This window comes from Globicephala melas, chromosome 1 (genome assembly GCF_963455315.2).
Source record: "Globicephala melas chromosome 1, mGloMel1.2, whole genome shotgun sequence".
Taxonomy (NCBI): domain Eukaryota; kingdom Metazoa; phylum Chordata; class Mammalia; order Artiodactyla; family Delphinidae; genus Globicephala; species Globicephala melas.
The window spans coordinates 33,381,393-33,394,412 of record NC_083314.1 but is presented as its reverse complement, the minus strand read 5'-3'; the positions used below and the strand labels follow the sequence as shown (position 1 = coordinate 33,394,412).

The following is a 13,020-nucleotide window of genomic DNA, read 5'->3' as shown; positions in this document are numbered from 1 at the left end:
TCCCGACATTTACCAGCTGTATGGCTTGAGCCGAATTCTTTAACCTCTTCCAAACCTCAGTTTCTTCATCTGCAAACTGGAGGTATTAATGCTTATCTTGTAGACTCTTTATGAGGGTTAAATGAAATAAGACACAGTCTTTGAAAGGTCCTGGCAAATAGCAGGCATTCAATAACTGTGCACTCCACTGATGTCTGCAGCTGGAAAACTACCCAGTCAGACCTCCACTCAGGAGTCAGACCAGGCCCAGGGGCCCCCTTTGGTTCGCCCTTCTCGGTTCTAGGCCAAGGCTGGACTTTCGTCTAGGGCGAAGCATCTTGGCCATGGGTTCTTCTAGAGAACCAGGATCGATTGTCCATACCCAGGAGGAAGGAAGAGCAGGGGCTTGGATTCTAGACTGGAGTGGGGGTAGGGACCCAACCTCCTGGAGGAAGGAGCCCTGGGACCACAGAGATTGATTTATACGATCAACCCTCACTGGGCACCTGTCCTGGGCTACAAGCGTGATGATGAGCGAGACAGGTCCCCAGTTGGGGAGACATTTCCACATGATGTGATCAGGGCTGTGACAGAAGAAAGCATGGGGTACTGTGAGAGCACAAGGCAGGCCCCTTAGCCATCCAGGGGTGGGGAGGGTTAGAAGCAGCTTTCTGTAGGAAGCGACTGACCTTAGGTTGAGTCTTGAAGAACAACTGAGAGTTGTCTGGGAGACAGGAGCGGGGGGTGTTGGGTAAATATGACCTGAAAGGTTGGTCACAGTGAGTCAGTAGGATGGCAAAAGCCAGGAGAATTGGCTGAGGCCAGATCACATATGGTCAGGACTGAGGTGCTCAGACCCAGGCTTCTTAAACCCACCAGCTCCTGGCAGTTTGGCTAGGCTACAGGGGAAGGGAAAGCCCCTGCCTCCAGGTAGGGAAGTTGGCAAAAGCCAAAGCTGTCCCCTATCCCAGGAGAGCCTAAGCAGACCCCAGGTGACCACCCCACTTCCCCAGCCTGTCTGGGTGTGGGGTCAGGGTCCACTGCCTTTCAACTTGCCAAGTCCTGGGAGCGCACCCTGGAATCTAGAAGCCGCATTTGTTTCTACCACCCTCTACCCACACTGCTCCGAGGGATGTCTGAAAACTGTCGCTTTATTTCCCATTCACTCAGTGAGGAGAGATGTGAGGAAGGTTGGAGAATCTACTCCACATCTCTCTGGGCTCAGAAGGACTCTGAAGATGACAATTTCAGCCATCCCCTCTCCTCCACACACACACACACCTTCTGCGAGTTATACTGGATGCTTCCAAGGCTCAATCTCTTGCCCCTTCCTTGAAGATTCCCAGTCACTCCCCCTGCAGATCAAAGAAAAGGACAACAAAGCCTAAGGACTGGAGGACAGAATCCAGGAGCCCTGGCTCTGATCTTGTCCACCCCTCTCAGCTCCTTTGACCTCTTGAGTCAAACAGGGGAGACACAGGAGGAGGGAGTAGATTCTGCTTCTCTGCAACCTCCTTAACTCTGCATCCTCTTCTTCCAGAGCTGCCCCGATGGGTCATGGCAATGAGTGAGCAGACCGAGCGCCAGTGGACAAGGATGGAGAGCCGCACCCAAGAGGGCAGGAAGTGATGCCCACCCATCCCCGCATAGAATGACTGCCCAGGGAGAGTGGTTCCCCGGGCCCTGGCAGGGCTGCTGACCCTCAGCCTGCAAAGCGCTAAGAGCACAGGGACTCCAGACTCTTCTTGTGGATGGTCCCCTGCCCTGCAGCTCCACCATGAGGCTGCTTGTGGCCCCCCTCTTGCTAGCTTGGGTGGCTGGTGCCATTGCCACTGTGCCCGTGGTACCTTGGCACGTGCCCTGCCCCCCTCGGTGTGCCTGCCAGATCCGGCCCTGGTATACACCCCTATCGTCCTACCGCGAGGCCACCACCGTGGACTGCAATGACCTATTCCTGACAGCTGTGCCCCCGGCGCTGCCCGCAGGCACGCAGACCCTGCTGCTACAGAGCAACGGCATCGTCCGCGTGGACCAGAGTGAGCTCGGCTACCTGGCCAATCTCACAGAGCTGGACCTGTCCCAGAACAGCTTTTCAGACACCCGAGACTGTGATTTCCGTTCCCTGCCCCAGCTGCTGAGCCTGCACCTGGAGGAGAACCAGCTGACCCGGCTGGAGGACCACAGCTTTGCAGGGCTGGCCAGCCTTCAGGAACTCTATCTCAACCACAACCAGCTCTACCGCATCGCCCCAAGGGCCTTCGCCGGCCTCAGCAACCTGCTGCGGCTACACCTCAACTCCAACCTGCTGAGGGCCGTGGACGGCCGCTGGTTCGAGATGCTGCCCAGCCTGGAGATCCTCATGATCGGCGGCAACAAAGTGGACGCTATCTTGGACATGAACTTCCGGCCCCTGGCCAACCTGCGCAGCCTGGTGCTCGCAGGCATGAACCTGCGGGAGATCTCTGACTACGCCCTGGAGGGGCTTCAAAGCCTGGAGAGCCTCTCCTTCTATGACAACCTGCTGGCCCGGGTACCGCGGCGGGCGCTGGAGCAGGTGCCTGGGCTCAAGTTCCTAGACCTGAACAAGAACCCGCTCCAGCGGGTGGGGCCCGGGGACTTTGCCAACATGTTGCACCTCAAGGAGCTGGGGCTGAACAACATGGAGGAGCTGGTTTCCATTGACAAGTTTGCCCTGGTCAACCTCCCTGAGCTGACCAAGCTGGACATCACCAACAACCCCCGGCTGTCTTTCATCCACCCCCGCGCCTTCCATCACCTGCCCCAGATGGAGACCCTCATGCTCAACAACAATGCTCTCAGTGCCTTGCACCAGCAGACAGTGGAGTCCCTGCCCAACCTGCAGGAGGTGGGTCTCCATGGCAACCCCATCCGCTGTGACTGTGTCATCCGCTGGGCCAATGCCACGGGCACCCATGTCCGCTTCATCGAGCCTCAGTCCACCCTGTGTGCCGAGCCACCAGACCTCCAGCGCCGCCCAGTGCGGGAGGTGCCCTTCCGGGAGATGACGGACCACTGCCTGCCCCTCATCTCCCCCCGCAGCTTCCCCCCCAGCCTCCAGGTGGCCAGTGGAGAGAGCCTGGTGCTGCACTGCCGGGCGCTGGCTGAACCAGAACCCGAGATCTACTGGGTCACTCCAGCTGGGGTTCGACTGACGGCTGCCCGGGCAGGCAGGAAGTACCGGGTGTACCCTGAGGGGACCCTGGAGCTGCGGAGGGTGACAGCGGAAGAGGCAGGGCTGTACACCTGTGTGGCCCAGAACCTGGTAGGGGCTGACACTAAGACGGTTAGTGTGGTTGTTGGCCGGGCTCCCCTGCAGCCAGGCAGAGGCAAGGGATGGGGTCTGGAACTCCAGGTGCAGGAGACTCACCCCTATCACATCCTGCTATCTTGGGTCTCCCCACCCAACACAGTCTCCACCAACCTCACCTGGTCCAGTGCCTCTGCCCTCCAGGGCCACAGGGCCACTGCTGTGGCCCGCCTGCCACGGGGCACCCACAGCTACAACATCACCCGCCTCCTTCAGGCCACGGAGTACTGGGCCTGCCTGCAAGTGGCCTTTGCTGATGCCCACACCCAGTTGGCATGTGTATGGGCCAGGACTAAAGAGGCCACTCCTTGTCACAGAGCCTTAGGGGACCAACCTGGGCTCATAGCCATCCTGGTTCTCACCATCCTCCTGCTGGCAGCCGGGCTGGCAGCCCACCTTGGCACTGGCCAGCCCAGGCAGGGAGTGGGTGGGCGGCCTCTCCTTCCAGCCTGGGCTTTCTGGGGCTGGAGCACCCCCTCAGCCCGGGTGGTATCTGCACCCCTTGTCCTGCACTGGAATCCGGGGAGGAAGCTGCCCAGGTCCTCAGAAGGGGAGACACTGTCACCACCATTGTCACAAAATTCCTGAAGCTCAGCCTGTTCTCAGCAGCAGAGAAATAACTAGGACTACTTTTTACCAGAAGGGAAGCCATCTGGGCCAGGTACCCTGCCAGGAAAGTAACATGGGTCCACGTGCTTGAGGCCTGGCAGCTGGACCAAGACAGCCAGCTTTGTGGCCCTAGGGGGTGCTCCTGCGGCCTCCAGAAACGGCCCTTACCTTCTGAGGGCTCCTCCGCTGCCATTTGAGGAGCATCTCCAAGGAACAGGAAGGACCCTGGCTAAAGCTGCCCACCTCCCCAGTTGTCTGTGTGCCCAGAGGCTCCTGGGCCTGGATGTCCCCCGCCTGTGTCCTCAGGTCCTTGGCCCACAGGATGCGCCCCCTCCTCTTCTCTGTCTCTGTGCAGTCTCAGTTGCTTGCTCTTTCCCCTTCTGGGCAAGAGCTGAAGGAGGCCTCTCCTCCCCACCTCGGGGGACTGCTCCCAAAGTGGGGCCCCAGTTGGATCAGGAGGACACGTGGGAGAGGGATGCCCAGGAACGCCTCTTCTCGGCACCCTTCTGGCCTGCGCTCTGAGGTTGACTTTCTATAGGCAATTTTGTACCTTTGTGGAGAAATGTGTCACCTCCCCCCAACCCAATTCATTCTTTTCTCCTGTTTTGTAAAAAATAAAAATAAATAAGAATAACAATAATAAGGGGAGGGGAAGGAAACAAAAGAAAAATAATCCTTTGAATACTGAGTATGACTAAAGAGCTCTCTGCTCTGAATCTCTTAAAAGCCTGAGGGTGACAGAAAGGGGCTGGAATGGGAGAGGAGGGAGGAGAGAGAGAGGAACGTGGTGCGAGAGAGCACAGTTTTTCCCTTTAGGTTTGAATTCTGACCTGCCAGGCGCCTCTGGGCCTGCTCCCCAAAGGGCCTGGAGATCTGGAGAAGAGAGACAAAGAGCAGGAGAGGCTGGCACGAGAGGAAAGAAGAGACAAGGAGAGGGAGGGAGAGGAAAATGGAGGAAAACCTGGAGATGGAGAGAGTGGAAATTTCCATCACCAAATGTTGTCACCCCTTCTCTTTCTGTGATAAGCAATTAACATGCCAGTGCATGGGAAGCACTTCCCATCCTATTTCTAATTAAACCCAAGAGGCAGAGTCATGCAGAGAATTGCAGATCATCAAGACAGCAAGAACTTGGGCTCACTGGGGCAGGAGGGGGTTGTGGGGTGACGGAGGATTTGGGGAGGGGAAGGCTGTGGGACAAGAAAATTGCTGCATTTATCTTTCTGGTCCATTTCAGTATAAGCTGCAGTGAGCCTGGTTTGCTTTTGCAGTATTTTTTTTTTTCATGGATTGACTTCTTAGGACCAAATGTGAAGAGAAACATCTTTGGAAAAGCAGAAGAGCCAAGGGGAGGGGCTGCTGCGGCAGCCGAAGGGCGGTTCCAGAGCAGAAGGCCGCTGGACCACAGCTCTCGTTTCTGAGATGGGTCTCTTGAGACCGAAAAGAAGCACCACGTGAACCTGGCGTCTTCTGCGCTACAGACACGTTTAGCCGACTCATAGGAAGCGGGGTCTAAGTCACACTAAGGTTGCAAATGTAGACACAGATGGAAGCCAGACCAATAGAGCATCAGGCCCCATGGAACCTAGAAAGAGAACACTCACCCCAAGCCAGACGATGATGCTTCTCTCTCGGTAAGCACAAAGAGAGCAGGGTTCTCTGAAGACCTTCAGCAAACAGCCACTTTAGAAGCCTTTTCCTCTTGGGCAGAAGGGTTCTCACACATCAGCCTGCATCAGAATCACCTGAGGGCTGGCTGAACACAGACGGCTGGTCCTACCTCCAGAGTTTCTGATCTAGATTTGGGTGGGATCTGAGAATTGCATTTCTAACAAGTTTGCTGCTGGTCTGGGGACCACACTTGGAGAGCCATGGAGCTCCAGCCTGCAGTGGCTAGAATGTTTCACTTCCTCTGTTCAGGGTTGCAGCTTTTCTCTACACAGCAGTACAGGTTATGGTCCCGTGAGAGAGTTGGGGCGGGGGTGGAAGATGGCCCCTCAGCTCCTGCCCGCTCTACTGCTGGGCTGCTCGACCCCATTTCAAAATGACAGCCCACTGCCCTGAGTCACCAGGCTCCAGCCACATGTGCTCTTTCCCATGGGCAACTTACGTGTTCTTTCGGGGAGGGAGCTGGGAAAGCTTTGGGACCATCATAGCCAAGTTCCGGGCAGCCACGCCAACTAACTGGGGCTGGCCTGTGGGATCCAGCCTACTTGCCATTGGTGAGGGTTCATCCTCTGTGATCCAGAGGCTCTGTGGGGAAGAGGCAGGCCAGGGCCTGTGCTGATCATGGAAAACTGAAGTTAGAAGTCAGCGCCTCTCCTGTCTAGGGTGAAGGGCAGGTGCTTCCTTTCTTGATGGGCCCACATGGCAAGGAGAATCCTGGTGCTGGTCCCTGAAGCACCCACAGCCCTGTAAAGCCTGTGAGCCCTGCAACCCTCTCCCATCAGCTCCTCCCCTGCCACCCCAGAACTCCTCTAAGACCTCAGGGTTCGGTCACAGCAACCAAAAAGTGACCCCAGCACACATTAGATTCTGCAAGCACGAAATACTTGTAAAGGTACCTGCGGTCGGAGGATGGAAAGGCTGGAAGTTGAAAGACATCTTTGCTACCCTCCTTTCCCGAAGACTCCTCGGTTATAGGCAGGAAGCCCTGGGGGAACCATGGAAGCTGTGAGCCCTGAGGAAGAGGGGTGCAGCTCTGGCTCCCAGTTTCCATGTCCTCAGGGGCTCCCGGCACTGAGCCCTTGAAAATGAATCCCTTCCTGGGTGGGGGGAAGGCAGTTATGGTGATTTAGCCTTTCTCTCAGCTGGATTCCCTGGTCCTGAGCATGTGGCTGCCCCAGAGCGTGAGGTGAGCCGGGGAAAGGACGTGAGTGAGTGGCCTCTTCTCCTGGAAAGAGAGCTGAGCTGCAGTTAGCTTTCAAACTAGTCTGAGTGCGTGGGCAACTAAACATGCTGGGTTTAAAACAAACAAAACGGCTATTTAGCCTGGTCTCTTCTGGACATTTAAGGTAGCTTTTTTTAAACCCTAAATAGAAAGCAATATTTATCACTGTTTGAATTTTAAGTTGTTACAGAGAGCCTGTCACTTCCATCTATTGAGATGATTTCAAAACCCAGCTCAATTGTTGACTGTTTATGTCCCTGGCGGGAGCACGCCACTGCAGGATCCTATCCTGCCTTTCTGTCCTCAGCCGCGGCCCAGACAGATGGTGGAGCAGACTCGGGCCAGGACACAGTTCTGTGGCTCACTACCACAGCAGCCTTCCTACCAGCCCTACACGGGCCCATCAATCAACCCATGTGAGGTGGCGGCTCAGCCAGCTGTCAGTGCAAACCACTTAAATACACTCTCTTGCAGCCCACGTTCCTGCACTCTCCCAGGAGGCGGACTTCCTGGAGGGCTGTGCCAATAGGAGGAGAGAGTGTGAGGCAGTCCTGGCAACTCTCATACTAGTCCCTGTATCGCAGAAGTCAATGAGGTTGGCTGATCTAGTGTAGGGTGAGCAACTGGGACTTTCCTGGTCTCAGCACTGAAAGTCCCTTGTTTCAGGACCTCTCTCAGTGCTGGGAAAACCAGGATGGTTGGTCACCCTGGTCTAGTGACCTCTTTCTAAGTGTTCCAGGCACCTTCCTTCTTCCCATTTTCCCTTCTGCCTCCCAATCAACAAATATTTAATGAACGTGACTATGCGGCTGGCACAGTTCTAAGAACTAGGGATGCAGAGAAAAATCTCTGAGCCCATGGACCTTGCATTTTAGTGAGGGAAGGAAGTTGATGAACAGGACAAATAAGTAAGAATATATAGCATGTTGGGTAGTAGTGAGTACTATGGAGAAAAACATAAGTCAGGGAAGAGGATGAGTCGGGATAGGGGGGTTTACATAGCGGGGTTCAGGAAAGACCTTGTTAAGAAGCTGACATTTGAGTAATGCTGTGGGGGAGGGAACCAACCAGTTATCTGGGGGAAGAGTGGTCCAGAAAGAGGAAAGTAAGGGAGAACGCCAAGAGCAAGGACGCTGTGTCCGGAGCAAGGGGGAGGGGGGCAGGGAGAGGACCTGGGACACCTGAGGGCAGAGAAGTAGCCGGGCGATCATGCTGGGCCTCATAGGCCACTGGAAGGACTTGGACTTTTCCTTCCAGTAAGAGGGGAGACACTGGAGGGTCCTGAGCAGACGTGGCATGATTTGGCTCAAGCAGATCCCTCTGGTTGCTAGACTGAGAACAGAGCATGGACGTGTGGGGTGGCCGAGGGCAGAAGCGGAGAGGTCACTTAGGAGACCACTGCAATAATCATCTCCATTTAACCATCGCTTCTAGAACTTTGCTGGGGGTGGACCCGAAGTGTACCTCTCTTTCCTGAATCTATCTTTTCCCCTATTTTTGAAAATCAAAGCCACATTTACTCTTTCGCAGGATCCTGACCGCTCTCTCTCTCCCCACTGTTCTTCAAGGCAGCTCATGCAGACCAAGGCTCCTCCATCACATCTGCTAGTTCTGTCAGTGCCTCATAACAGAGACCAGAACTTATGTAAGGTAGTGAGGGATGATCCTCACTGCTTTAATTTCCATCTTAATTGTGTTTGTCGTTCAAGCAGTCAGTCATTCCAAGGGAGAGACAGCAGTGGCAGGAGTCCTTATCCTGCCTCTTCCCTGACAGCACCTCGCCGTGGAGTGTTGCAAAGACACTGCAAATGCAATGTGTAGACAACGCATTGGCTGTTCCAGGCCTGACGTCTACCTTCCTTCTTGATGATTTCACCAAAAGAACGCTTGTGTGTTCCTCATAAGTTTCACACATGTCAGATCAACCCGTCCTTAGCCTTCCCAGTACGATTGTTACCCATTTGGGCTATCCTTTTACAGATGCCCTTTGATTAAGAGTATCTCCTTGTAATTTTTATAGAATGGTAATAATGCCTAAAGTCAAGCATTTACTATGTGCTAGCCACCCGAGTAGGGATTTCACACGCACCACTTCATTTCAGTCACAGCTACCTTATAAAGTGGTTACAGTTACCCCCATTTTACAAATTTAGGTATCAGAACCCAGAAAGGCTAAAGGACTTATCCAAGGTCACACAGCGAGTAGGTGGCAGAGCCAGGATTCAAACGCTGATTCCAAAAGCTCTTTCCTAACTACTGCTCTGCTATATTCAAATGTATACGCGTTAAAAGTATGCCAGTAGTTTTCGAGAACATGAGAACTTCTAACATCTGTGTGCAGATTTTAGAGCACTCTGTGCAGCCACATATATTTTTAGACGCTGCCCTCTTTTTTTAAACTCAGGATAATTTGTGGCTTTATTGTCAGGACTTCAATTTTAAAACCTCTTGAACTATATTCTCTTGAGAATCACAGCTTATAATTCTTCTCTCTGAATTTTTGGAACATGTATTTTAGAAGCCTGGGTGTCTGATTTTGCCCCCTCATCCTTTCCTTCCTTAGATACTGTGAACTCTAAACTTCCACAGCGGCTTCCTCTGGAGGTTCTGATCTCCCTCCTCACCAACTGGTTCTTCTTTGTGGATCAGAACTGCATCCAGAGCAGCCCTTGCCCACGGGCTTCCTTTTTTTCCTGAGCTCAGACGTCGGCTGGCCAAGTCAGGAGCTCGTCGGAGGCTCAGCATTGAGCCGAGCAGTGCACCAAGCAAGGATCTGGGTGGCAGGAGTCCTGTCCCTGCTTCCTCTGGCCTCTGTGCCCATTTTATAGCATCAATTAGAAAACACGGTCCCCATGGCCTCCTTCTGACCCAGTGGCCCGTACCATTCTCATACCACAGGCCCTCCTGCGCCATTCTCCTTTCATCTGCATGCAGAATCTGGCTGTGCTTGTTGTGAACGTCCATTGCCTAGCTACAGCTGTGAATCAGTATCCCCACCCTCCGCCTCCACCACACACTCCAAATCTTTGTGCCCCTCCAGGTTCCCTTTCCTATAGTCCCCAGCCAGGGAACCCAGAGCTCCCCTCTGCCTCGTTTGTAGAAATTTCCAATTGCCATAGTCCCCACCCCTACTGTGCACAAAAAGAGACCTGGTTGTCTTGCTTGTGGATGTCTTAGAGCACGAAGGGCCAGTGTTGGAAATGGCAGCTCCCTTAGCAACAAGAGAACAAAAGTAGGTTGAGGAAGTGCTAAGGCACTATTCCTCATTCCTTCATTGCTACCCTCAGAAATCAAAAAGGATCAGGCTATCAGCCTGTGAGGCGGGAAGAAAGAACCCAGGCTCAACCTACATGATAAGAATAAGGGGCAGCACGTGGTGGCACATTACTAAGCTCATTGATACTTACCCTCTCTTGCTGTTAATAATAACTCAGTGAGTTATGCTGTACAGATATGATTATTATTCCCATTTTACAGGTAAGGAGATCGAGGCTTGGAAAATTTAAATAACCAAGGTCACACAACCAATAAAGGTAGAACTGGAATTTGAACCCAAGTCTTCTAATTCTGAATTCCCATGCTCTGCTCACCTACCCACACCATGTTCTCCATCAAAAATAAGGAGTGAGTGGCATGCACTCCTCTCAGGGCGGGGGGACGCGGTGTGAAGCTGGATGGAAATCACCAGGTACTGACTACAGAGACTAGAGAGGAGATGGAATCACTTGTACTGACAAGGATCACAGAAGCTGGGTGGGCAGGAGCCAGACCCCACAGATGGACTCCCAGGACTGTGGAGGGGGCGCTGGCCCAGGCAGAGGAGCCACCGCTGAGAAGGGTAAGCGGCGGCAGTGCCTGGCTCCGGGGCTCAGACCACTGCTTGGTGAAGTCCCACCTCTCACAGCTGAAGCCAGCCTCACAGAGTCATCTGGTTTAGGCCCCTGCCTTCTAATAGCCTGGGTATCATTATCTCTGTTGACTGCACAGTGAGAAGAGGAGGGGAACCAGAATCTCAACCTTCTGGCTCAGGGCAGGGCTGGACTAGGGCCCTCCATCAGTGCCAGTCGTTCAAAGATGGAGAGTCCATGGGCGGCTGTGAAGGCTAGCAAAGTTTTCTGTGCACATGCATACGTAACGTTTTCTGGAGAGAGGGCACCTTGGATTTAATAAGACTTTGAAATGGGTCAAAAACCCCAGAAAGATCAAGAATTACTGCATTAGAGGGTACTACAGTCCCACTCACAGCTGTAGAACTCGAGACTCTAGTTGGGAGTTGCCAAGGGAAACAGAGCCACCCACAACAACTTGCAGGTCTGTCAGGGAGGATTAGGTTGAGGAACATTCACCATCTCTGCACCTAAATGGATTCAGATTTGCTTACATAGACATTTCCTTTAAAATAAGGAAGATGAAGTGAAGTCTCAGTGTTTTCATTTGCAAAGCAGGGGCTCCTATGTCTGCTCCTAACGTTCAATCAAAGCTTCAAGCTTTTAGCCCATCAAAACCTACAAGCTCCCTAGAACTCCGCTGCACCTCCCACATCAGCCCCATGGGTCCCCCAGCCCCGAGAGCCACATGAGAGCTCACTCAGCCACTTAACAACATCCATCTGACAAGCATGTGCCCCGGGAGGGCACAGGATTCACCCAAGTGCCTTGGGAAACCCAGGCTCAAGCCCTTCTCTTTAATCTTGAGTAGATTAGAATCATCCATCCTGTTCTATTTCTCCTTTACTCCTCTTCCCCAATTCCTCAACTTCTCTGACCCCCCCCCGCACACACATGAGCTGTGTGCACACGTGCGTGTCCATGTGTTTGCACAAACACACACAACTTTGTAAATGTCATTTGCAGCTCTGTTCCAGTCCCCATTCTACCCACCATTTGCCAGAAGCTATTTTAAGCACCTAATAAAACTGTTTTAGAGTGAATCCTGGGATGTTCTGCCCTTTGCTTCCCCAGGGCAAAAGCATTTGGGCTCCAGATGGAGCTACGTGTTGGCACCAAGTGAAGAGAAGGAGAAAGAATCGACCCAGGATCAGCAAGAGATCTCAGTCTCCTGCCCATAAGCAGTGTGGTGTGTCTACACAGAGACACACACCTGGATTTAAATCCCTGCCGTGATCTTTACTATCCCTGAGACCTTGGGGTGCTGACTACACCTGTCTGCCTCGTCTGTGAATGAGAGCTGCTAGTACCTCTATGGTTCTCAGCCTGGAGCACACATCAGAATCACCTGGAGTGGCGCAGTGGTTGAGAGTCCGCCTGCCGATGCAGGGGACACGGGTCCGTGCCCCGGTCCGGGAAGATCCCACATGCCGCGGAGCGGCTGGGCCCGTGAGCCATGGCCGCTGAGCCTGCGCGTCCGGAGCCTGTGCTCCGCAACGGGAGAGGCCACGGCAGTGAGAGGCCCGCGTACCAAAAACAGATCGCTGTAGAATACCCTGGAGGGCGGTCAAAACGCACATTGCTGGGCTCCACCTGGAATCTGGAGCGAGGCTTGAAAACCTGCATTTCTAACACAAGCTCCCAAGAGGGCGCCGCTGCTCCAGGACCACTCATGAGAAGCAGTGACCTAACTCACGAGTTCCTGTGAGGATTAAATGAGAAGATAGATGTAAATCACCCGGCACCTAGTCAGGTAGCCGTTCTCAACCTTGCTGTGCAGTAGAATCACCTGGGGACCTTTGACGACTGGGTGCCCAGCGACTGCAGACCAATTAAGTCAGTCTCTAGAGGCGAGATATAGATATTACTACTTTTTAAAAAAGCCTCCCGGTGTCCTAAAGGTACAGTCAACGTTGAGAGCCTCTGTCGCAGAAGCTCAATGCATTTGAAACGCACTGTATGAGCTGCCCAGCTGCCCCTCTTTCCAGGCCCTCTAATCTTTCCTCAGAGCCCCATTGCCCGCTCCGGTTTCCCTGGGAAGGACGGGGGGGAAACTTAACCTTGGCTTGGGCTGCTGGAGTGGCCAGGTGCTGAGGACCATTTGGAAGATGAGAACCGGTTCATTCATTCAATCCACCCGGTCAGTCATTCATTCACTAACAACCAAGCTGCTGTGACTGTATTTATGAGGTGCTCGGGGCCATGGGGATGAAAAGAATCCAGTCCTGTCCACAGGAGTTTGTACCCTAGTACAAAAGATGTAGAATAATCGCCTCTCAGGTTTGGAACTGTTCTCTGGCCTCAGCTCCCACCCACCACAGGAGTTC

The 13,020-nt window shown here is 53.5% G+C and overlaps 1 protein-coding gene across 4 annotated transcripts in view; it reads left to right on the top strand.

Moving 5' to 3' along the window:
• Positions 1 to 4,508, top strand: part of LRRN2 (leucine rich repeat neuronal 2) — a 63,123-nt gene extending 58,615 nt beyond the window's left edge. For all 4 annotated transcript variants that reach the window (XM_030872750.2, XM_030872751.2, XM_030872753.2 and 1 more), the window contains one exon: positions 1,520 to 4,508. In XM_030872750.2, coding sequence (XP_030728610.1) covers positions 1,757 to 3,895 — 2,139 coding nt within the window. In that variant the 5' untranslated portion in view covers positions 1,520 to 1,756 and the 3' untranslated portion in view covers positions 3,896 to 4,508. The remainder of the gene's footprint in view (positions 1 to 1,519) is intronic.
• The last annotated feature ends 8,512 nt before the right edge of the window (positions 4,509 to 13,020 follow it).